This window comes from Apodemus sylvaticus, chromosome 14 (assembly GCF_947179515.1).
Source record: "Apodemus sylvaticus chromosome 14, mApoSyl1.1, whole genome shotgun sequence".
Taxonomy (NCBI): domain Eukaryota; kingdom Metazoa; phylum Chordata; class Mammalia; order Rodentia; family Muridae; genus Apodemus; species Apodemus sylvaticus.
In genome coordinates this window covers 84626473-84649188 of record NC_067485.1, presented here as the reverse complement: position 1 = coordinate 84649188, position 22716 = coordinate 84626473, and the positions used below count along the sequence as shown (strand labels likewise).

General features: G+C 46.5%; 2 protein-coding genes across 4 annotated transcripts in view; one reads left to right on the top strand and one right to left on the bottom strand.

Moving 5' to 3' along the window:
- The window catches only part of Pfkp (phosphofructokinase, platelet), a 65038-nt gene extending 60462 nt beyond the window's left edge, over positions 1 to 4576 (top strand). For both annotated transcript variants that reach the window (XM_052156672.1, XM_052156671.1), the window contains 4 exons: positions 63 to 174; positions 1180 to 1279; positions 3355 to 3457; positions 4129 to 4576. In XM_052156672.1, the coding sequence (XP_052012632.1) occupies positions 63 to 174; positions 1180 to 1279; positions 3355 to 3457; positions 4129 to 4273 (460 nt within the window). In that variant the 3' untranslated portion in view covers positions 4274 to 4576. The remainder of the gene's footprint in view (positions 1 to 62; positions 175 to 1179; positions 1280 to 3354; positions 3458 to 4128) is intronic.
- Positions 4577 to 6301: 1725 nt separating this feature from the next.
- Pitrm1 (pitrilysin metallopeptidase 1) overlaps positions 6302 to 22716 on the bottom strand; it is a 35435-nt gene continuing 19020 nt past the window's right edge. For both annotated transcript variants that reach the window (XM_052157019.1, XM_052157020.1), the window contains exons 15-27: positions 22239 to 22355; positions 19503 to 19635; positions 17979 to 18099; positions 17788 to 17864; positions 17396 to 17561; positions 16073 to 16173; positions 13677 to 13797; positions 11184 to 11255; positions 10466 to 10578; positions 8781 to 8906; positions 7656 to 7801; positions 6776 to 6878; positions 6302 to 6645 (exon numbers count right to left, since the gene is read on the bottom strand). In XM_052157019.1, the coding sequence (XP_052012979.1) occupies positions 6552 to 6645; positions 6776 to 6878; positions 7656 to 7801; positions 8781 to 8906; positions 10466 to 10578; positions 11184 to 11255; positions 13677 to 13797; positions 16073 to 16173; positions 17396 to 17561; positions 17788 to 17864; positions 17979 to 18099; positions 19503 to 19635; positions 22239 to 22355 (1490 nt within the window). In that variant the 3' untranslated portion in view covers positions 6302 to 6551. The remainder of the gene's footprint in view (positions 6646 to 6775; positions 6879 to 7655; positions 7802 to 8780; positions 8907 to 10465; positions 10579 to 11183; positions 11256 to 13676; positions 13798 to 16072; positions 16174 to 17395; positions 17562 to 17787; positions 17865 to 17978; positions 18100 to 19502; positions 19636 to 22238; positions 22356 to 22716) is intronic.

Genomic DNA, 22716 nt, shown 5'->3' with positions numbered 1-22716 from the left:
CAGAGAGCCCTCAACCCTTCTCCACAGCCCCACGGAAACCTGACTCTCCACATCCGTTTCAGAAACGAAAACTGCAGTGTGAACTACACCACTGACTTCATCTACCAGCTCTACTCAGAGGAGGGCAAGGGCGTGTTTGACTGCAGGAAGAACGTGCTGGGTCACATGCAGCAGGTAGGTCAAAGTCTTCCGTCATCTCCGAGCCCCAGGGGTCCCCCTCAGAACGGGGCCATTCTGTGGGCCATGAGCACAGATTCATTCTGAACTTATTGTAGGTATGCAAAATTTCCAGTCGTATGGAACCTTTAGGATTCAGTGTAGTCTGTGACATCCCTGTTTCTTGCCAGTGACCAGACAACCTGACAAAAAGCAGTATAACAGAGGAAGGATTTAGGTTGGCCCACAGTTTAAGGGGATAGAGCCAGCTGTGGCAGGAAAGGCACGGGGGCAGCTGGTCGCTTTGGATCCACAGACGGGTGGTAGAGGGCAGTCATGAGGTGGGTTAGTAAGTACGAATATGCATATTCTCATTTTTGTGAACCCACAGATTTTTATCAGTAAAAAGAGTTGTGATTCATCCCTGGTCTGAGAGATGGGCTGGGAAGCCGGCTCAGTGTGTAAACAGCCCTGGCTCTGCAAGAATGAAGACCAGGATTTGAATCTCCAGCACCCACGTAGTAAGCCAGGCATGGCTGCCTGTGCCTGTAACACCATTCTTGGGGTGTGAGACAGATCCGGAGAACTAGCTGGACAGGCAGCCTGAGCTGAGCAGGGAGCTTCTAGTTGTGAGAGACCCTGTCTGAAGCCAGTAGTCGGAAAGCCATAGCGGCAGACACCTGATGTGGTTCTCGGCCCTCTGCACAGGAGAGCACAGTGACAGTCACATGCCTGTACCACACAGAGAGACACACACAGAGGCAGCAACACAGACGACAGCTTACTTGTTTAGTTGAGAATACCACAAGGTTATGTAGCAGGCTGAGGTCAGGCTCCAGGATTTTCAGACCTGTTTCCCTCCTGTCCTAGATACGCAAAACTAAACCAGGTTTGCTTGCTGGTTTGCAGGCTTGAACACCACATGCATGTTATTAAGTTTTGGTATTTTTCATTGGTTTCTTTTTTTAAAAAAATCGGGAGAAATTGCTGTGACTTACATTTCATATAACTTGCCAACCACAGGGGGGAGCACCTTCTCCATTTGATAGAAACTTTGGAACCAAAATTTCTGCCAAAGCTATGGACTGGATCACAGCCAAACTGAAGGGGTCCCAGGGCACAGGTAAAGGGCATCGGGGACTGGGAAATGTGCCTTGGTGCCTCACTGAGAACCTTGTTGTAACAGCTATGGTGTTGCTCCTTCTCAAAACTTGCCATTAAGATGTCTGTCATGCTATACTTTGTCCTTGCCTCTGTATACTGGACACTATTTATGGTGTCCAGAGGTTATAATTAAACAGAATGACTAAAACTATTTTATTTCTACTGCTAGCGATGGGTGACAAGTTGTTTGGTAGCTAGGAGACTGCCTGGCACACACTGCTTGCCATTAGCAAGACTATAAAACAGAGCTTTTATTTATTTCTGTGGTGTCATGAAACACGTCCAAAGTCCTTACACTTAGGCTAACAATTGTTCATTGGTTTGATTCGTAGCCAAGTTACACAGGAGCAGGGGCTATGCACCACTGACTGGGGGAGGGGGCTGTGTCCTAGTCTCCTTCTTCAGACCCTCCATATTGTTCATCTTCAGTTTCTTCTCGCCTCCAGAGGTAACCTTAGGATTTGATGACAGCCATTCCCTTGATTTCTTGTAGAATATCACGAGCAAATGAACACATCCTCAGACGTGCAGTTTAGGTCGGTTTTCTAGGTTGTATGAAGGGAAGGCCATGGCGAACTTCTCTACTTGTGTGATGTCTTGTTCACACCTTGATGAGGTGCATGATGACCAACTAACCCTCATGTGTTTCTGAGTTTGCTGACTCAACATAGGTCTCCCCCACGCCATAGCTACCACGGATGTAGGCTCAGCAGAGGCGCTGCCTTATGGTCACTCTTTAGACACGCTGTGTTCCTTTATGTCCACCTGGCCCATGACTGACACCCAGACCTCTCACAGGTTGCAGATCTTTGGGGGCAGGCCATCAGTTTCGGTGCTGGAAGCTATCTGCCAGCTGTTTCCCTACTGGCATCGCCTTTGTCAGACAGCAGGTTCAAGCTTGGAATTGAAGCTGGGGACTTCCTTCAGTCTGTTTAAGATACGAGTTTAGCTTTCAGGATGTGTACTAGACCCTTCCTGTGCAACCACCGCCTGTCAAAACCTCCAGTTTCCTTTGTGGAAAGATGTGACTGTTAAAACAAACCCATTCATGCTCAATGAAACTACATGCTTCCCCCCTTCGATCACTTCTATAAGTTATGTTTTCTAGAATTATTTAAATTCATTTACATTTTCAAAAGGTTTCCATGAAGCTTTTTATACTCTTTCCTCTTGAGGCCTGCGTTTCTAAACTGCATTGCCTCTTACATTGGCTGTCTGGGCCAGGCTTTTGATGCCCTCTCCCGATGTCGAGCCTCCTTCTCAGTCATACTGGCTGAGTATGACTGAGCCAATGCTGTCATTTCCTCAGGATCGACCTATTTGATGTCCACCATGAGGATTACAAAAGTGGCATCCTACAGAACAGATATCAATAGTTCCAACTGACCTTTCCTATTTTCAGAGTCCCAACTCTTGGCTTTTTTTCCTCTTGATAATTTGTTGACATCACTTGATGCTGTTGTATTCTTTTCTTCTGCCTAGATTTCATTTCCCAGTTTGTCCTTGAGCTTTAATTACTAAAGTGAAATCTTTCTGTGACTTAAGTCACATTTTCTTATTGCACCATTTAGTGAAACACTTGACGAGCACTGTTCGCCCCCACTGGTGGCCATTATACTGTAGGTGTACTGTGTGGGGGTGGCAGGTAACCAGCCCTTCTTTAAGTGTGTGATGTAAGGTAGACTCCAGCAGAATCCAGGCCTCTTTGTATCACATCCTGAAGGAACCTTGAGGGTGCCTGAGACACAGCCCATAAAAGGCTGTACTGGCAATCTGGGAGGGACCCTGGTCACCGTTAAAAGTCCCCACAATAGATGGGCCAGTGGTTTCTCAGGCATAATCCACATTCTGAGTGGGCTTTGCACAGAGGTGGGACACTTCAGGACTCTGAGGAGCTGCAGCTCTTTCCTTAATACATGGATTTATTATCTGATGGTTTGCCTCCCTTTACTGCCCTGGCCCTCCTACATGCTTTTATCCCCTTATTCAATATGCTGAGTGCTCTTAGATTTTTTTTTTTTTTAACTTTTGCAGGGAAAAAATTTGTTAGTGATGATTCCATTTGTGTCCTGGGAATTTGCAAGAGAGATATCCTGTTTCAACCAGTGACAGAGCTTAAGAAAGAAACTGACTTTGAGTAAGTCAACGCCATGTTATCTTATCTGAGTTTCATCACAAGGGGGAATGAGAAATAGGAGCTTTGAGGACAGATACCAGTACTATCCAGAGTACGGTAAGGAACTCACTATTGAACTGTCTTAGGTAACCATATGAGCCTTTCAGAAGCTAGTTAAATACATACAACACACACACACACACAGACGAGAGAGAGAGAGAGAGAGAGAGAGAGAGAGAGAGAGAGAGAGAGAGAGAGAGAGAGAGAGAGGGAGAGGGAGAGGGAGAGGGAGAGAGAGGGAGAGAGAGAGAGAGGGAGAGAGAGGGAGAGAGAGGGAGGGAGGGGGGAGAACATGAACTTGGACAGAATTTAAAAAAAAAAAAACATAAGTAATGGTTTCATCTGACCTATGGAAATTGCTCTGTGAAGCAGGACATGTGGAAGAGACCTGCAATCACAGCCTCATTTAGATGAGTCTTAAATTCAAGGTCAGACTGGACAACATTGTGAGTCCGGATTAGCCTGGAGTAGAGCACTTTCGTAGTTTGGGCTAGTATTGGGCTCTAGGTTTAATCTGCAGGGATACACACACACACACACACACACACACACACACACACCGGCAGTTTGCAGCAGTCGGAAATCGTCTTCCGCAGACATAGCATTTGACAGCTGACTTGTTTTCCCGACAGGCACCGTATCCCCAAGAAGCAGTGGTGGCTGAAACTACGGCCCATCATGAAGATCTTGGCTAAGTACAAGGCGAGCTATGACATGTCGGATGCAGGCAAGCTGGAGTCCTTGCAGCACCACCATGGAGAACTGTCAGCCATCTGACCGAGGATGCCATCGCCTGACCTGCACACCTACCTAGGGAAGCCTGTAACGTTCTCCAGGGACCATCCTTTTTTTGTAACAGTTATTTATCAGCACTTTATGCAAGCAAGAATTGTTGACCGAGTACTGTCAGCGGTAATAATCAGAGAGGACCCCTTGCCATGACCACTGATGCAGCAGACCCTAAGACATGAAACCCAGCCTCATGCGACTGACTGAGTGTCAGTTTTCTACTGTGTGGGGAACTGTCTTGTGCTTTACCATGTGTGTGTCTTGTGAGATTAAACATTTGGTTACAACTTCCATGGTACTCAGTTTATTATTTTATGTAGGAGTCTGAAACCTCAAGATGATTTTTTTCTATGCCATCAAAGGATTCCTCAGCAGTTTTGTGGACAGAGATCAGTAGGCTCTCCACAGATACTCCAGGGACAGATGGAGACAGGGACCCTGCCTACTACTTCACCTTACTACTCCAAGCTAGGCTTATGATCTTTTCCAATCAGATCACATACAGAATTTTAAAAGGACAACTATGAATTAATGATTCTCAATTTCAGCCTTAGTTGTACACCAGAAAAGCCACTAAGGTTTAGAAGGACAATTTGGTATCGGCCTCTTCTTCAAAAGCAGCCAAGATGCTGGGTCTTCACCCTCTGGAAGATTTTTTTTTTTAAATTAGGTATATTTTATTTACACTTCAAATGTTGCCCCCTTTTCTGGTTCCCCCTCCCCCGAAAATCCCATAAGCCATCTCTCCTTCCCCAATCAACCCTCTCCCACTTTCCTGTCCTGGTATTCCTCTACACGACAGCATCAAGTCTTTCCAGGACCAAGGGCCTCTCCTCCCTTTGGTGTCTAACAAGGATCCTCTGCTGCTGATGTGTCTGGAGCCATGGGTAACTACTACTCCATGTGTACTCTGGTTTTGTCCCTGGGCGCTCTGGGAGTACTGGATGACTCATACTGTTGTTCCTCCTGTGGCACTGCAAACCCCCTCAGCTCCTTGGGTCCTTTCTCTAGCTCCCCCATTGGGAACCCTGTGCTCAGTTCAATGGCTGCCTGAGAGTTTCCCCCTCTGTATTTGTCATGTACTAGGAGAGCCTCCAAGGTGATAGCTATATCCGGCTCCAGTCAGCCAGCACTTGTGGGCATCCACAATAGTGTCTGGGTTTTGTACCTGCATATAGGATGGATCCCTGGGTGGGGTAGTCTCTGGACGGTCTTTCCCTCAGACTCTGCTCAACCTTCCTCTGGAAGATTTTAACTCACTATTTAGGGTTAATGATCAGGTCACTGGCAAAAGCCCATCCACTCCACCCCACTGCGCCCCAGACTGATGAGTTGTCTGCAGGGCAAAGCATCCCTGCCTCTTACCACTAGTCTGTATGTTCTCACTTCTGCTTAAAGGCATCCTCTAGATAGCCATGCAGCAGTCACGAGGGAATGTTTACAGAGAAAAGGGATGACTGAGTCAGTTGAGTTTGAGGATAAATAAAAGAAGCAGACACTGAGTTTTCTTCCTGTCTCAGTAGACGGGCAAAGGCTTGAGGTAACTGACGTAACAGGACCTCATGGGTGCTAGCTGGGCATTTACCCTCTCCTTCAGGCCTGTGGTGTGACCCCCACATACACACACACACACACACAAAACCACACACAACCACACAGAGCGCTACACTTCTTGTATTTACTCTAAATGACCTATTTGTTCTTTGTCTTTATGCGTATGAATGTTTTGCCTACATGCATGTCTGTGCACCAAATGTATGAAGTGCCTATAGAATCCTGAAGAGGACATCAGATCCCTGGAAACTGGGATTAGAGATGGTTGCGAGCTGCTATTTGGAAGCTAATGACCCAAACCTGGTTTCTTGCAAGAGCAGTAAGTGCTTTTTAGCTGCTAAGTTATTTTTCCTAAATGAGGGTCTAAACATTAATTTTAATGTAGTAAATTATTGTTTGAAATAATGACTAAAGCCCAGGTAGGTTGGAGTTGGCTTTTATATTAAAATAAGTGTTCTAGGCTTAGTAATACTTCAGAAGTTTAATTTGTTTACTGTTGTCATTTAATTCATGATTAATGAATTTCTTCATGATCACAATATTTCCTTAAGAGTTTTTGCCAGTCAGTAAACACCTTTGGATTTTTTTTTATAAATAACTATGATTTTCGGCACAAAGAAACTAACTCTTGTGATCAACTACATTAAATTTAGCTCAGAGGCTCAGCTGTTAAGAGCTTCTGATTTCTTACACATATTCAACATATGTGACACTATCTTATGATCCATGAGGGGTCTTTGGCAATTTTTGAGTTCTCTGGTCCGAGGATAGCCAGGCCATGTGTGCTCTTCCCGATGCCAAGGTATCTGCAAAGGAGATGACACATTGGACTGTTTTCTATCTGAAGCATTTAGTGGTCAACAGGAAGCCTTCACCTTCCTGAGTTAGCCTTCCCCGAGCCAACACAGGAAGCCAGGGCAGGTCACAGATACTCACTTATGACTCACAGAGGTCAGTTTGTCATGGTTGACAGCAAAGAGCTGTTCCCGGTATGCCTGTTTCATCTCGTCGGAGAGGCCATACAAGAAGTGGTCCATTCCTAAAAGTTAAACCACAGGTATGGCTGGGGAGACAGACTGCACAGGAGCCTCTTCACTCAAAGGAGAATGGGGACACGGGTCACTTTAGGGTATGCTCTTCAACCAAAAGGCCTGATGGTCAAGGAAGATCAAGCTTGATGTCCACCTCTGCAAAATGGGACCTGACCCATCACAGCTCCCTTTTTCAGAGTATGGATGAAGACTCAGTATAGGTCACATATGAAGGTTTCAATACCACAAACTAAAGCAACATTGACTAATGATGAGGCCAGACTTGTGTCAGAATGTCTTCCTTTACTCAAACTAGCTCTCAGATTCCCTTGGGGCTAGAGTTACAAGTGGGTGTTAGCTGTCAGATTCAGGTGCTGAGATCCAAACTCAGATTTGCAAGAGCAATAGCCTCTCTTAATTTATGAGCCATCTATCTAGCCCCACCCACCTTGTTTGTTGTGATGAGGTCTCCCTCACTGGCCTAGAGCTCACAAGTAGGGTCATCTGGCTGACTGCTGAGCCTGTTCTCAACTTCCCAGGGCTGGGATAAAAAAGCACCTACCACAGTGCCTGGCTTTTTACATGGATTCAACCAAGGTCGGAATTTTTGCTTAAAAAGAACTTTAAAAATATCATGTTATGTAAGACACAGAGATGGGAGAAACCGAAACAACACAGTGGCTACCATGTTTCATTCATGTGGGCACAGAGACAGGTGACTCAGAACACTGTATGGAATTCTGTCTGGGGAAACCATGCACCCAGGTTCCCAGAACCCAAGATACCTTTATCCGATGGAGCAACGGGAGAATCCACAGCAGAGAAAACAGAAAGCTTGGCCTCATCAATGTCCTGCTGTGTGAACTTTCCAGATTTAGCCCAGTCTACAGCCTTCCCGAAAGACTGCAGTGTTTCTATGGAGTTTGGATCCCTGGGAAACCCAAAAGAGCCAGTAGTGAAGCATTACATCACAAGGGGAGCCGATCTGTGGCAGTCACGGGCTTCACAGGCAGCAGAGAGCAGTGCTGCTGTGCTCAGCACACCTAACAGTTCATTAGATAGTTCCTCTGAGAGTCTACACTCTACATAACCCACTGACAGAGCACTCTCTCTGGAGCAGTTTACATCTGACTCAGGAAGCCCCACAACACACACTGTATTTAATACTGCAATTCACCTGCTGAGCTCACTGCTAGACTGTAAAGGAAGTCCCATGAACGGAGGGGTGTCAGGAATACTAAGACATTATAGAAGAGCCACGGAGAAGATACACATTAAACTAGCCCTTACTTCCCTAAGACAGACCCAGAATAATCTAGAAGCTAGCTGGAGGTGGGGGAGAGATCACTGGAGCACTTTATTGTGTTTAAGACAAAGCTCCTCTTAGCCCTTTAGGCTCGCCATCAAGGGATGTGTCAACGGGTCCCTCTGTTTAGAGTGCAATTCTATGGTACAGTCAGGACGAGGAGAATGGCATCCATTGGGGGCAGGCCTCGCTCTTGGCACTCTGGTGCACAAGAATCCAATAGTGGCTCAGGAACTAACCATTCACAGAACGTGGCAACAGTCTCACTCCTGTGAAAACCCAACATTGTATCTCAATTCGTTCCCACCACAGAAGTAAGTTCAGAAACCATTCTGATTGCATTTCACCAAAACAGGCTGATTATAAAGCTAGAATTTTGTCTCATGTAGACTTTACAACAACACAACTGTGTCTGCTCCTTGTAGCAAGACAGGAAAGAAACAGCTCACTATGGTTAGTTGTTCTAGACGGCGACCAAATAAAGAGCAGATGTAACCGTTGCTGTGCTAACATCTGCAGAGCATGATTGCATTCTGAGAGAAGAGAGCCAGTGGCTGCACCTTGGGGGCTCGCACATGGGAGACATAATAACTCAGAAACTCACCTGTAAGAGTATAGCGTGAAGATCCCGCTGTGGCTGAGTTTGGCACCTCCACCATAAGCTCCCCCCTTTTCTCGAATTTCGGTATGCAAGAATTTAGCTGTCATTAAACGGGCAAGGATCTTAAGGCTGAAATGAAGGGAGCAGAAGACAAGTTAGAGAGAACATAGCTCAGGGAGCGTACTGTAAAACCAGAGCCTAGAGCTGGGTGCAGAGCTGGGAGGGAGGGTGAAGACCAGCTCGGGGTCGGCTGCGTACAACCTCCTCTAAGCGCCCCGACTTCCTCTCCATCACCGATGGCCTTGCTAAGCTCCTGACGTAGCAGAGCACGGACTCCAAATACTCCTCAGAGGAATTGTTTCAATATCTTGCTTTCAGAAATACATCCCTCTAGTTGGTTGAGCCTCGGGGCTTCAGGACAGCCTGTGGGCGGGTCTCTCCGAAGGACCCCTGAGGTACACTGTCCCTGTGCCTCTATCTGTCACTTTCAAAATGTTGCTTTAGTTCTCACACTCTGTCTAGGATGGCTGAGAGACAGTCAACTTGACGGACATGGCTGGGAAGGAGTTTCTAGACCCAAATGTGGGCCCACCATCCCATGAGCTAGGGTCCCCGACCGCATACAAAGGGAGTGCGTGCTAAGTACCAGCAGCAATTGCTGTCTGCTACCTGGCTGTGGATACACTATGTGTGGTTTCAAGATCCTGCCATGGCCTCCTCATCCTCAAAGACTGTAGCTGCCAACTGTGAACCAGAATAAACCCTCCTTTCTGTAGTCATTTCTGTCAGATGTCTTGTCACAGCAGGGACGAAGGGTTGTGAGTATGTGTACGTGTATGCGTGTGCAGGCGTGCTTACTCAAGTATAGTCCAGAAATCAATGGTATCTTTTCTTCCTAGTTTCTTATTATAATCATATCAGTAAATGGTTATGTGCTACTTGTGCCTGCTCAGAGCTGACTTAGTGTCCAGCGTAGGTTCCCCTCCAAAGTATCCTTGAAGACCTTATATCCTGGGGTAGGCTGGCCCCCTGGCTCTGCGACAAGGAGAAAAGAGAAGAGCCCAAGGGATACGGCAAACATTGTGCCCCAAGAACAGCTGGAAGGCAAGGCATTTCCAGAAGCTAGGAGCCTCACCCAGGGGGAAAACTCTGCAAAGACTCTGAACCTGGACTGTAGCTCAGAGCTTCCACGGTGCACATGCAGTCACTTATGCTGGACATTGTGAGTGCAGGATTTGATACTCTGCTGTCAACTGCTTGTTCTTCGCTCTTCTACTGTTAATTGGCATATGCTACAAAGTAAGCTCGCTGATTTGGAATTGAAAGTTCTGTTACCATGGTTGACAGAACATTTTTTATTTCTGGAGATAGGGTTTCTAACTAAACTTGGAGTGTGCTGATTTGGCTACACTGGTCAGTGCACTCCAGAAGTCTGCCTGTCTTTTCCTCTGTGGCATGGGAGTTGTGCACAGATGCAGGACATCTGACTTTTCTGGGCGTAATGGAGGTCTCAGCTTAGGTCCTCGCACTTGCAAAAAAAAGCACTTTACCAACAGAGCCATCTCCCCAGCTCGTCCCCTTTCTGCCTTCTATCACATGGACAATTTCACTCAAGTCCACCTGTGAGAGGGGGATGTGCTCCCCCCTCCAGCTGTGAGAGGGAGGTACGCTTCCCTACCTCTTCCTACCTGGCATGATCTGGATTGGCATACGGGACGGTTCTGACACACTCGCCAACGTAATTCACAGGGAAGGGCAGCACGAAATGTGTCTTCATCTGGCAGGGTTTGAAGGTGGGGTCCTACAGGGCAGAGGCCTACGGGTCAGACCAGGATGCACAACCCAGTGTGGCCCTCGGGGCGTAAACGTAGACAGTAGCATCCACCCCAGCATCTCCTGCTCCATGGAGTCCCTAGGGAGGCCCTGCTGAGAGCAGAACCTCACGTGATAGGACACTTTAACAAGAAACACTCCACATTGGACAAGATGCAGTAAAAAGAAATTGCTATTACATTAAAGGCATTTCAGATTGTGGGCCAATTTCCGTGAACACATTGAACTACCACTCAAGGGACCCGATCAAGCATCACAACTGAGGAAACTGTAAGTAGAGAGGGTGACGCTACTGCCTAACCGTTTGCATGTGGCTGCTGGACAGAAGCAGCAGATGCTACCTTAAGTAACCTGAGAGGAGATGAGACCATCTGGCCCACTAAGTGGAGGCTTGTGAAAGGATATGACACCCATTCTGGGCTGTCTCAAGAGAAAAAGGCTCAGGGTGGTAACAGGAGACAGCGCATCCCCAGGGTCCCCAGGTCTCTGACTGCGCCTCAGCGCTGGAACGGTCCCACTAGAAGACTTAGAGTCAGAGGGTGCTCTGCCCGCCCGGCAGCTTGGGTCACTCACTGTTATCAGCTTTCTGATGATCTGGGACCCACTGACATGTGCACTTCCACTGGGGCCACTGGGTGTGGGTTTCTGAAAATAAAAAGGTATCCAAGAGTGAAGAGAACTTCCTTGAAATATTTATTAAGGCATAGATACTATAAAGTTTATAGAGTTCCTGACATGGGTCAGTAAGGCATATAGCACAGCCTTCAGATTGTAAAGTGATGAAAGCTTAAAACACATTTTTCAAATAGTTAATGAAGACAGCCCCTGAACCAACTTAAAAGCATTTTAATCACCCCTCCCCCACCATCCCTTGGTACTTTCTAGTCATAAAACTCTATCTTTCAGGGCCAGAGAGACGATTCAATGGGCCTGGACTCACAAGTTGGAAACAGTCAACTGATTCCACAAGTTGTCCTCTGACCTTCATACACACACACACACACACACACACACACACACACAAACACACACACATGCATATATACACACATACAGAGAAGAGAGAGAGAGAAATGTAACAGGAACAATAAAAACAATGACCTAGATACACGTTTGTATCCTCAAAGCATGAGGTTAGGGTGACTAGGGTGACAGGACGAGCTCTAGAGAGGGGCCCACAGAGCAGCAGGTGTGGGGAAGCGGTCAATGAGACCAAATGGTAAATGGAAAAGGGGCATGTGACCTGCAGCACAGATGACCCTGAAGGAAGTATAATTCCCACAGAGCTGTAGAGTGACAGCTTTCTGCAGTGACAAATGAGGCTCCCAGGGACGCAGACTCAGAAAGTAAAACCCAGAGCAACCTCTGCGAATCAATCCGGCTGGTGAGATCGTTGCGACAGGGATTGTACGCAAGGATAAAATCCATGAAACACGAGACACAGGGAACAGTTTTGACGAGCTCACGTGGGGTTCAGAGCCTAACAACCCGCAGGAGACGAGGTCATCGGATTAAGGTTTCTGGCTCTGTTTATGGCACCGCGTCCCACGCCAACCTCTGCTCTAGCATATTAGGAGAGAGCTCACGACCAAGTGTGAACAAAACCACAAGGTGTAGGGTCAAAGGCCAACTAAAGGGTCTAAACTCACTCACGGAGGCTGACGCTAGGCAAGTTGCCCTGGTGGCCCAGTAAAGCCTGTAAAATGACATTTTACACGCAGAGGCGAGAAAATGTCTCCTGGGAAGAACGGAACTCTCTCTTACATTCAGAAGCTGAAAATCTCAATTGGCAATTCTGATGGCCGGGACATAGTATAACCAAGCAAATATAGATATGTAAGAATCCATCTTGTAGCAAAAATATTTTTGCTACGCTTCGCTCCAACCATTTATGTTATTATGGTAGAAAAAGCATTCCTGGAACTCTCGTCACAGGTTCTTTTTTGCTTTTTAGTAATTTCCTTTCAGGGCAGACTAAGGAGATTTACATCTAAAAAACCTTTCAATACTAATGAATATTGGGCAAGGTAGAAAGAATTTACATTTGAGTTGGTACCTAGTTCCATAGCTACCTTTCCCCACAAGTTAATCCAGTTCCGCCTTTTACTCTTGATTTTGCTAGTTATGCAGACAGACTATCTCTATTCAGGCCAACCTGACTAGCAAGGGAAGTTTATGAGGAACTGCCTTTTGTGTTACAGGCCCCACCCAGGGAGTCCTTGAGAAAAACAACCTTCTTAGCTTATCCCAGTGTGATTCAGGATATAGTTTATACTTAATACCCAGGAAGACTCAATTTAGACTCAGAGAGACAGTAGATACTTTTTACTCAGAGAGGCAGTAGATATTTTTCTACTCAGAGAGGCACTTGGAGGAGGAGTGAGCTAGCTAGTTCATTCAGGCTGAGCCTAAGGGCTAACAGCCATTAATTTACCAGGCTGGCCCAAAAAACTGCAGCCAGTTAGTTTGACCTGGTTGAAGGCTAGAGGCTGCTACCAGAGCTAATCACCAGAGCTGATTGCCCGGGGCCTACGGTGGCCCCAGGCATGGCACAGAGAAAAATGCATGGGCAGACTAGGCAGAAGGCCTCTTGAAAGACAGCTTGAGCCAGGCAGCTTCCCAAGCTCTACAATGCCGCCATTTTTGCCAGGAGGCTAGGCACGGAAATCATCCTTCTTCAGCTCCCGGGCTGGTGCGACATCGAGACCAAGATGAAGAAGCAGTTTAGCCACATGTGCCCTGGACTTTGGGTAAACACCCTGTATTGCCTGAGAAAGCCTAGCTAGCCTTTTACAGATGTATGTGATGATTAATTTGAGATGTTAACTTGATTGGACTTTGAGAGATACCCGAAAATACATTCAGATTTCAAACCGCCTCTGTGGTCATGTCAGTTTGTCATTTCCCACCGGACCCGTATCTTCCTGGATCAAAGAATCCTGGCTATCCCGCAGCAGACTTCGGTCTGCAACAGCAAGCACTTACTCCTCCCACACACAGTCTACACAGCAAACCGGAGAGTCAGGCGGCACGTGCCAAGGTGAGACACACACAGGGTCCCTTTACCTCGACGATATGGGGGCGGACGGGCTTCCGTTCCTTTTTGCTTCGGCCAACATTTCTAAGGAAGCTTTCCACCTCTTTCTCTGCCTGAGGCATCTGCTGAGGGGAGGCATTCACGGAGCATCTGCAGGGAAGAAAGGCGCACCAGTAAATCCATCTATCCCCCCCCACACACACACTGTTTCACTACCTTATCACATCTGCATACACAGATAGACAGTGAAGTGACTGACAGTGCTTTTGCCACAATACATAGAAGCTGTTCAAGAGAGACAGTAGGCAGATGTGCAACCACGCAGGGCTTCTCACACAGACACGTCACCGCTGCATAGCTGTTAATACAGTGACTTTCTGAAGGGTGCTAAGAAGAGAGAGAACACTAACAGCTTCCATAAATACCGTCAGATTTATAACAAAAGGTGGAAAATTAAAAAATAAATACGAATATGCACAAAAGAATTCAACAATCTGAAACCACACACTTGCTGCTAAAGTGGAGAATAAACAAAATGAATATATATGTGTGTGCAAGTCTGCACGTCCTAGGTATGGGGCATGTGTGGAGGTGCCTGCGGAGGCCAGGGAAGACAGCGGGTTCTCTGGAGCTGGAGTTACAGGCAGTTGTAAGGCACTGCTCGGGCTGGGTGCTCGGGAACTGAACCCTAGCTCTCTGTAAGAGCAGCAAAGGCTCCTGACCACTGAGCCCTCTCTGGCCCACAGAACAGAAACTTAAGGTGCCGAAAGCATTTTAAAACACACTTCTACAAAATTCTTCAAACTGGAGAGACTTGCCGAGCTCACCCGTCACACAGAACCCTGTCGTGTCCTGACAGTGCATGCGTTTCCCTCTTTGGGTGTTGGTTGAATTCACATCAGTCACTACTGAATCACCGCTAACTACATAGAGGTTCTACACTAACTGCTTGTGTTTATTATCAACTTATTACAAGTAAGAAACCTGCAAAAAGAGTTTTACGGAAAGGAAGAAGCCAGTGTACAGTGGTGGAAGGCCCAGGCTGGTCTGGGGTGTTAGAGTGGGTGCTGGCTGAGCACTGGCGCTTTACTTAGTAATGTGTGAAGCTGGCCAAAGGAGGAACAAGCCCAGGCTAGAGTTGAGTGCTAGGGTGTCAATGAACCCTGGGAAAGGTTAGCCTGGGATGGGAGAGTGAGTGCTGGGCCAGGCTAGCCTGGGGAATTATGGTGGAGGCTGGACTAACTTAATTCAGCTGGCCGGGGGTAAGGGAGAAGGCAGTAAAAGCCAGGCCTGCGGGGCTCCCAGGGCTGAAGCGCTGACACCTATCTTGCCAGCTCGCAGCCCTGTGGCATCTCTTAGTGACTCTCTAGAACCAACTGGAGAAAGGTATCTGCAAAACAACAGCTTTGAGTAGGCATCGTCCTGCTGGTTGTCAGTGACTACGAAATCAGCATTAGTGGTAGCAAGACATAACTTAGTAATGTGCACAAACTGTCTCAAGACACTGGTTGTCCTAGCAAGCTTTATATCACTGCGACACATGCTAGAGTCATCCGACAGGGTATCTCAATTGAGAAAAATGCTTTTAAGAGCCAACTGTGGGGCATCTTCTTATCAGTGACTGAGAGGGGACCCACTGTGGGTGGTGCCATCCTGGGCTGGGTTCTGTAAGAGAGCAGGCTGAGCAAGGCACAATGAACAAGCCAGCTGGCAAGGCCCACCTGTGGCCTCTGCATCAGTCCCTGTCTCCAGGCTGCCACCTGGCTTGAGTCCTGTCTTGGCTTCCCTCAGTGGACTGTGACTAGCCCTTTCGTGCCAGGTCGCGTTGGATCATGGTGTTCCATCACAGCAGCATCTACCCCGACCAGAGCACTGAAACTGCGTAAGATAACCTTCTCTAGGCCTCACTGAGTCCTTATTTATGAACAGTTACCTTTGGAAAAAGTAACTTTTAAGTTGGTACCCTAAGTCTACTTTGCAGTTCTAGAATTTTTTCTTAAAGATTTATTTGTTTTATGTAAGTACACTACCCTGTTGCTGTCTTCAGACACACCAGAAGAGGGCATAAGATTACAGATGGTTGTGAGCCACCATGTGGTTGGTGGGAATTGAACTCAGGTCCTTTGAAAGAACAGTTACTGTTCTTAACTGCTGAGCCATCTCTCCAGCCCGCAGTTCTAGACTTTAATTAGTTGCCTCTTGTCTGCCTCATGCAACTTTTACTAAATTAAAATGCAATTTTTTTCATTCCCTCAGGACATTAAAGTCTAGAGTCAATCCTGTAACCTATCACCTATGCCAACAAACTTTCTGTTTTGAAGATAAATTCAGGTAATTTTATCTTCAAATGAAAAATACCTAAGAATGACACATGACAAACTGATGTGACTCCTGAGAGCTGTGTGGGGACAGGCAGGACACCTACCTCATGTTATCACAGTTTAGTAGATACTTCTTGATCCGGGGCAGTTTTCTCAGGATGGGCTTGATGTCTGTCATCTCTGCAATTCTCTTCATCACTTTCACCTGAACCAGGAGGCAGACACCAAGTCAGACCACACTGAGAGTCAAGACACTGCACAGTTCCAATACAGTTTACCTGATCGCTGCAGTGCTTGGGATCAAAAAGTATTCCAAAGAGCCAAGTAGTTATTTACACACTTGGTCCCTGGAAGATGAGGGTGATCTCTGAGGTGATTATGGACTCCTAGGGAGTCCTTGCTGGACGGGGTCTATCACAATAAGTGAATATGACTATAAGAAAGCAAATAGCTTGTACATAATGTGACAACACTAAGGTTAAGAAACGAGAGGACTCCTGGGTGGTGACCACCATCAGGGCATGAACAGAATACAAATACACTGGGGTGGGCTTGGAGGGTTTATAGTCTCGCCCTACTTCCTCTTCTCTCTCAGCTTCCTGGGTATAGAGGGAAATATGGTGTCTGCTTCTGCCTCGTGATGCCATGCCTTTCCCTACAGGATAGACTCTATCTATCCTTTTGGAACCATAAGCTAAAATAGATCTCTTCCTCCTTATATTGCCTTTGGTTATGGTACTTTATCAAGTCTATTAGGAAAATAAATAACTAATGCAAGAGTATGATTTATGATTCTCTGGAATTTAGCATTGTTATAGAAAAGTAGGTTTGCACAGCACAGCAATTATTTTGACACTGTGTAATTTTTTATGTCAGTAGTAATTTCATAGTTTCCAGCTGTTTGTTTCTTACTGGACAGGTCTGAATATCGAACATCCCTAACACAGGTGGTGACTGGACACTGGCTGTGCCCTGGATTTATGTGCACCTGCATGTTCACTGCCAGCCTGTGTGAAGCTGAACGACTTGTAGTACAAAGAAGAAAGGAAACAAATACTTTTCCCCATGAACTCTGGAAACTAGAAATCAGAAGTAAGTTAGAAAGCCTTCTGGCTTCAGTGTATGGGTGTGTGGTTATGCATGTACAAGTATTTTCATGGTTGTGCGCGCACGTGCATGTGTGTGTGTGTGTTTGTGTGTGTGTGTGTAGGCCAGAGGGCATGTTCAACTAGCTGTCATTTCTCAGGAACCACCCACCTCTTTTAAGAGACACTGTCTGTCTGTCCCTGGCCTGTCACTCCCCGTAGGCTAGGCTGGCCAGCCAGCAATCCTCAGGGGTTCACCTGTCTCTAAGGTTAGCTATCTGAGGAAAAATCACATCTTACTGGAGAAAATTACCCATTCCAAGAAGCCTTGCTAGTGCCCACCTGATCCATCCCACCGAAGGTCTCCTGCAAGTCCCCAGCAGGCGTGAGGGTCTTGCTTGCTCTGAGGGCTGCATAGAGATGGCCGGAGTCTGGAATGCCATTGGAGAGCTCCTGTGCAGTCATCTTCACCAACACTTTGAAGTGCTCTTCTTCTTCAAAGCATGGGCTACAAAAGGAGAGGGAAGTCTTAGAGTGACCCAGCTCCACTTGATACCACGGGGAAGGTATTACAGAAGAACACAGTATCTGTCAAATGTTTCTATGTGCTTAGGAATTAATTACCAGAAAAACCTGACTAGAATCTGACAAGTGAGGCAAATCCCTTGGTAAAGCATTTCAGAGTTAGATATGTCACACTCCCACTTATTAATATAAGGTGTGAGTAAAGTTACTTGTTAAATATTTCGCTCCACAGATGCATCATGTCTGGTAGGTTCCGCTCCAGGCAGAGTGATGAAAATAACACACCCTGTATTACCAAAGAAAGATACAAGACAAGATTAATTATGGTACCACTGAAAACGAGGAGACCCTGGAGACAAGCCTTTGACTACGGCATGATGGAGCGTGGAAGGCTGCCGACCTGCTCGTAGGTATCCAGTTGTGAGTCGTCAGGGAGCACGTGGGGCGTGACAGTCATGCCCCCCGTCTTCAGCTCGATCTGCTGTGCTTGCTCTCTATAGTTAAGGATGCCACAGCCCAGCCTGACAAGCAAGAAACACCTGAGTTACTGCACGCAGCCCATCTGGGGAGCACCCTAGGTACCCACTGTGCCTACACCTGAGTCACAGCAGCCCATCTGGGGAGCACCCTAGGTACCCACTGTGCCTACACCTGAGTCACAGCAGCCCATCTGGAGAGCACCCTAGGTACCCACTGTGCCTACACCCGAGTCATAGCAGCCCATCTGGGGAGTACCCTAGGTACCGACTGTGCCTACACCCAAGTCACAGCAGCCCATCTGGAGAGTACCCTAGGTACCGACTGTGCCTATACCCAAGTCACAGCAGCCCATCTGGGGAGTACCCTAGGTACCCACTGTGCCTACACCTGAGTCACCACAGCCCATCTGGGGAGCACCCTAGGTACCCACTGTGCCTACACCCGAGTCGCCACAGCCCATCTGGGGAGCACCATAGGCACCGACCATGCCTACCATTTTCAACCCTCCACAGGTGACATATGCTAATTCATAACTGCAACTCTCTGTACCTCCTGTACACTGCATGGTTTTGAACACACACTGGCATTAACCTTCCACACAGCTCAAGTATCCTCTCACAGAGGAAGAAATCCATTTCTCCATTAGGAACTCATGTCCAGTGCTCAGGACACTAGCTAAACGCTTCGGTAGCTGGTGTCCCTTGCTAAAGATAACAGGCTGAAGGTGCCTTCCAGCCTTCAGATTGTACATCTTTTATGAGTACTCTCTTCCTCCTAAATATATTCACACATACTTCATTTACTTAAACATCTGGCAATGGGGTGGGAGCGATCTGAGAAATACATGTAGAAATTCTGTGTGCTGGTATGTCTAGAAGAAACATTATCCACCTGAGCCCAGAGGCCCCGAAAGATGGTGTAAAACGGTGGAGAACAGGGACAGCTCCACAGCTGCTTTCCCTCAGCTTACCACTGTCAAGAAAAATTCTAAGCATGATTCCAAAGCTACCCACACCCTGGCCTGTGGGAGAACGCAGCCGGGGCACGTAGCTGGGGGAGAAGCAGAGAGCTCGCCGTCCACCGCACTATGCACAGACATCCTCAAGCTCTGTGCAGCCACTCCTTACACTGCATTGCTCCTGTTCCCCTTTCTTCAAGATCTGTGCAGATCCAGTGGCACAGATGCCTTCCAAAGTATTATCCCTTCCATAAATTCATATTGTAACATTATTTACATAAGAAAATATGACTATAAGAGAGCAAATAGCTTATGTACTGTGACACTAAGTTTAAGAGACAAAGTGACTCCCTGCAAGGTGACTACAACCAGGGCATGAACATAACACAAATACATAAAGGACAGACAGACAGACAGACAGACAGATACTAGACATCAAGCACGCTGAGCAGCATGGATATGCATCTACTGTGACTCACAACTCACTTGGTCAGCACGCTGCAGAAGAGAGGCACAATGGGCCTCAAGTCCTCCGGCAGCGTGTTTAAGCTGGAAAAGGCTCGGAAATACACCATGCCGTTGGTGGGCTGCGGGCAGTACTGCACAGGGATGTCTCCAGCTGGAACACAAAAGCAATGGTCTTGGTTTAATGAATCAGATTTCAAGGGGTTTGTTGCTGTTGCTGGAATCCGGGTCTCCTGTATCCAAGGCTGCTTTTACACTAGATGTTTTGGTGAAGGATCACCTTGGACTCTGGACTTCTCTTGCTGGGATTATAGGTAGGGGCCCTCACACCTGGTCTACTTATATGATGCTGAGGAGGGAACACAGGATTCTGTGCATGCTAGGCATCCTCCCAACTGAGCTATACCTGCAGCCCCTAGTCATTCTTAATATATACATATATATATGTATATACTAAGATATATATATATATAAAGATATATACATATATGCTGATATATATATATACTAAGACATATATATATTAAGATATATACATATATACTAAGATATATATATATACTAAGACATATATATATTAAGATATATATCATGCTAATGCTTTTCAAGGATGAAGGCTTAAAACTTGGAAAAGCATAGAAATGTAGTTCATTCCTTGCAGCTGATAAAGGTTTCCCACTGCACTTTCATAAGGGCATGAAACCGAAACTCTTTGCAGTATAAAGACATCACTGATTATCACTGATCGCTGAAGCACCGAGATGGAGAAGGATCCTGTCTTTCTGACCACAGTTAATTTCAGCAGCATCTCAGCACCAGTGTCATCGGCAACCAAGCCCTCTGCTGGGTGCTTCCCTTCCTCAGCATGGTTGGGTCCACGTAGAGTGACATGCTAACACCTGACTCCATCGCAGCATCTGCTCTACACAGTTGCTCTCCTGCATAGAGTCCCCTCCACCCTTCCACACCCTTAGGGTGTCTCCCCATCTCTGCAGGCAGGTTTTCTGGATTCGATTTTATATATCTCCACCCAACACAGTGCCCTACAGTGAAAGAGGAATGAAAACATTGCTGGTGACTGATTTATGGTCCCTATTAAAGAAACAGAAACTTAATAGAGAAACCTAATGAGATTTACTTCTAAATAAAATATATGAGGGGCAGGGGTGATTGCTCAGTAGGTAAGGTTCCCACCTCACAAGCATGGATCTCTAGACAGACATCCATGTAAAATGTCACATGGGCATAGCAGCCCACTTGTAGTTTTAGCCGTGAAGGTTGGAGATGGGATTCCCCAGAAAAGGCTGTCTAGCAGGAGTCAACTCTGGGTTGAAAGACCCTGCCTTAATAAATAATAAACAAGGTCAGTGGAGAATGATTCCCAATGTCAACCTCCACATGACATGTTCCCACATGTTCCCACAACCACGTACATGTACCCACACATGAAAATGGAAAAAAAAATCTGTAGATTAAAAGATCAAAATATTAACTCCAATATCTAGAATCTCTCTCTCTCTCTCTCTCTCTCTCTCTCTCTCTCTCTCTCTCTCTCTCTCTCTCGGCTGCATACACAAATCTATTACAAATATATCAGATGTGACAAGTGAGATAATCACTGCTAAAATATGCAAGGCGGTCAGAGATGCCTCACCGGAAACAGTGTACCTATCCTGGGGTTGCCATCAAGTCATCAAGTGCTTGCTTAACATACAGGAGACTCTCAGTTCCAAGATGACATCAAGTCAAATCCCATCCTATCCTCCACAGCGCACATTAAAGCCCAACCCTGGTCTGAATCAATAAAAACTATCCACGGCCACTCACAAGTTCATTTACCTGCTATCACCTTCCAGGAAAATGCTATTATAGAAGTGACTGTGTCTCTTCTATGCTATTACAGAAGTGACTGTGTCTCTCCCCAGCCACAAGCAGCCCTGGGTCCCTTAGGGAGTGAGATGGGAGGTAAAGAGCACCCAGGCACCTTTCCCTTCCTAACATCGTCACCAGGTGTCTATCCCACCACACCCTCTTCAATGGTAACAGCCAAGTTAAAGAGGTAGACAGAGGTAAGAGCCTAGAGGATTCCGACAAAAGCCATTCCAAATTCAACAACAGGGTAACTCATATCTTCACCAGATTCCGGGAGCACGGAATGCCCCTGATGCCTTCAAATCTACACATAGGGAAGACATAAGGCTTCTTAGCGAAGACAGAAATCTATTATCACTGAAGTCAAAATAATTCTCAAGGGCTGGGAAAAAGCTCGGTGAATACAAGGGCCTGAGTTTGATCTTCACAATCTACTTTTTTATAAAAAGGAGCCAGAAGTGGAGGTGCACACTGGTAATCCCCGAGCTGGGAGATGGAGACAGAGAGTTCTCTCCATCTCCAGCCTGACTGAACTGCAAAACCCGAAGTACTAAAGAGGACATAGATGGCACCTGAAGAATTAAACCCAAGATTGGCCTTTGGCCTAGACACACAGAGACGCAGAGACAGATACAGAGACACACACATACATACATATACACACGTACATACATGCACGCATGCATGCACTACACATGCATGCATATACAATAATAATTTGCAAGGCATACAAACAGCAGAGCTATATAAATATTGTTCATATTGTTCATTGAGATGTTTTCTGCGTTAGATGAAAACATCTAGCACATGCCCTAGCCTGTTTACAAATTGCTATTTAACATCATGGAAGAACCCCAGCACCCCTGGGAAAGGCTTGATGAGGACCTGCAAGGGCGATATCGAACTTGGTGAAAGGCATGGTGGGCTCGATGTCCGAGACTTTCAACGCTGGGAGACAGGAGGCATCTTGATGTTTACTTTGCTGTGTCTGTAATTCTAAACCTAAAGTTGAAAAAAAGAAAAGAGAAAAAGAAACAAAAAGTGAAAAACAAAACCCAAAGGAAGCCGCCTGCCTGTAAGGTTAGGGTTTAGGGTTAGGGTTAGGGTTAGGGTTAGCGTTTAGGGTTAGCGTTTAGGGTTAGGGTTAGGGTTGGTTAGGGTCTGGGTTAGGGTTTAGGGTTAGGGTTAGGGTTTAGGGTTAGGGTTTAGGTTTTAGGGTTTAGGGTTTTAGCAAGAGTGAAGAAAGCTAGCCGAGCACAGGCAGCTGCGGATGCGTGTACACTGCCCCCTGATGGTGAATCTGGATGGGCTGTAGTAGCTATTTCACATCCCTGCTACCTTAGCCTCCCTCCTATGATTGCCC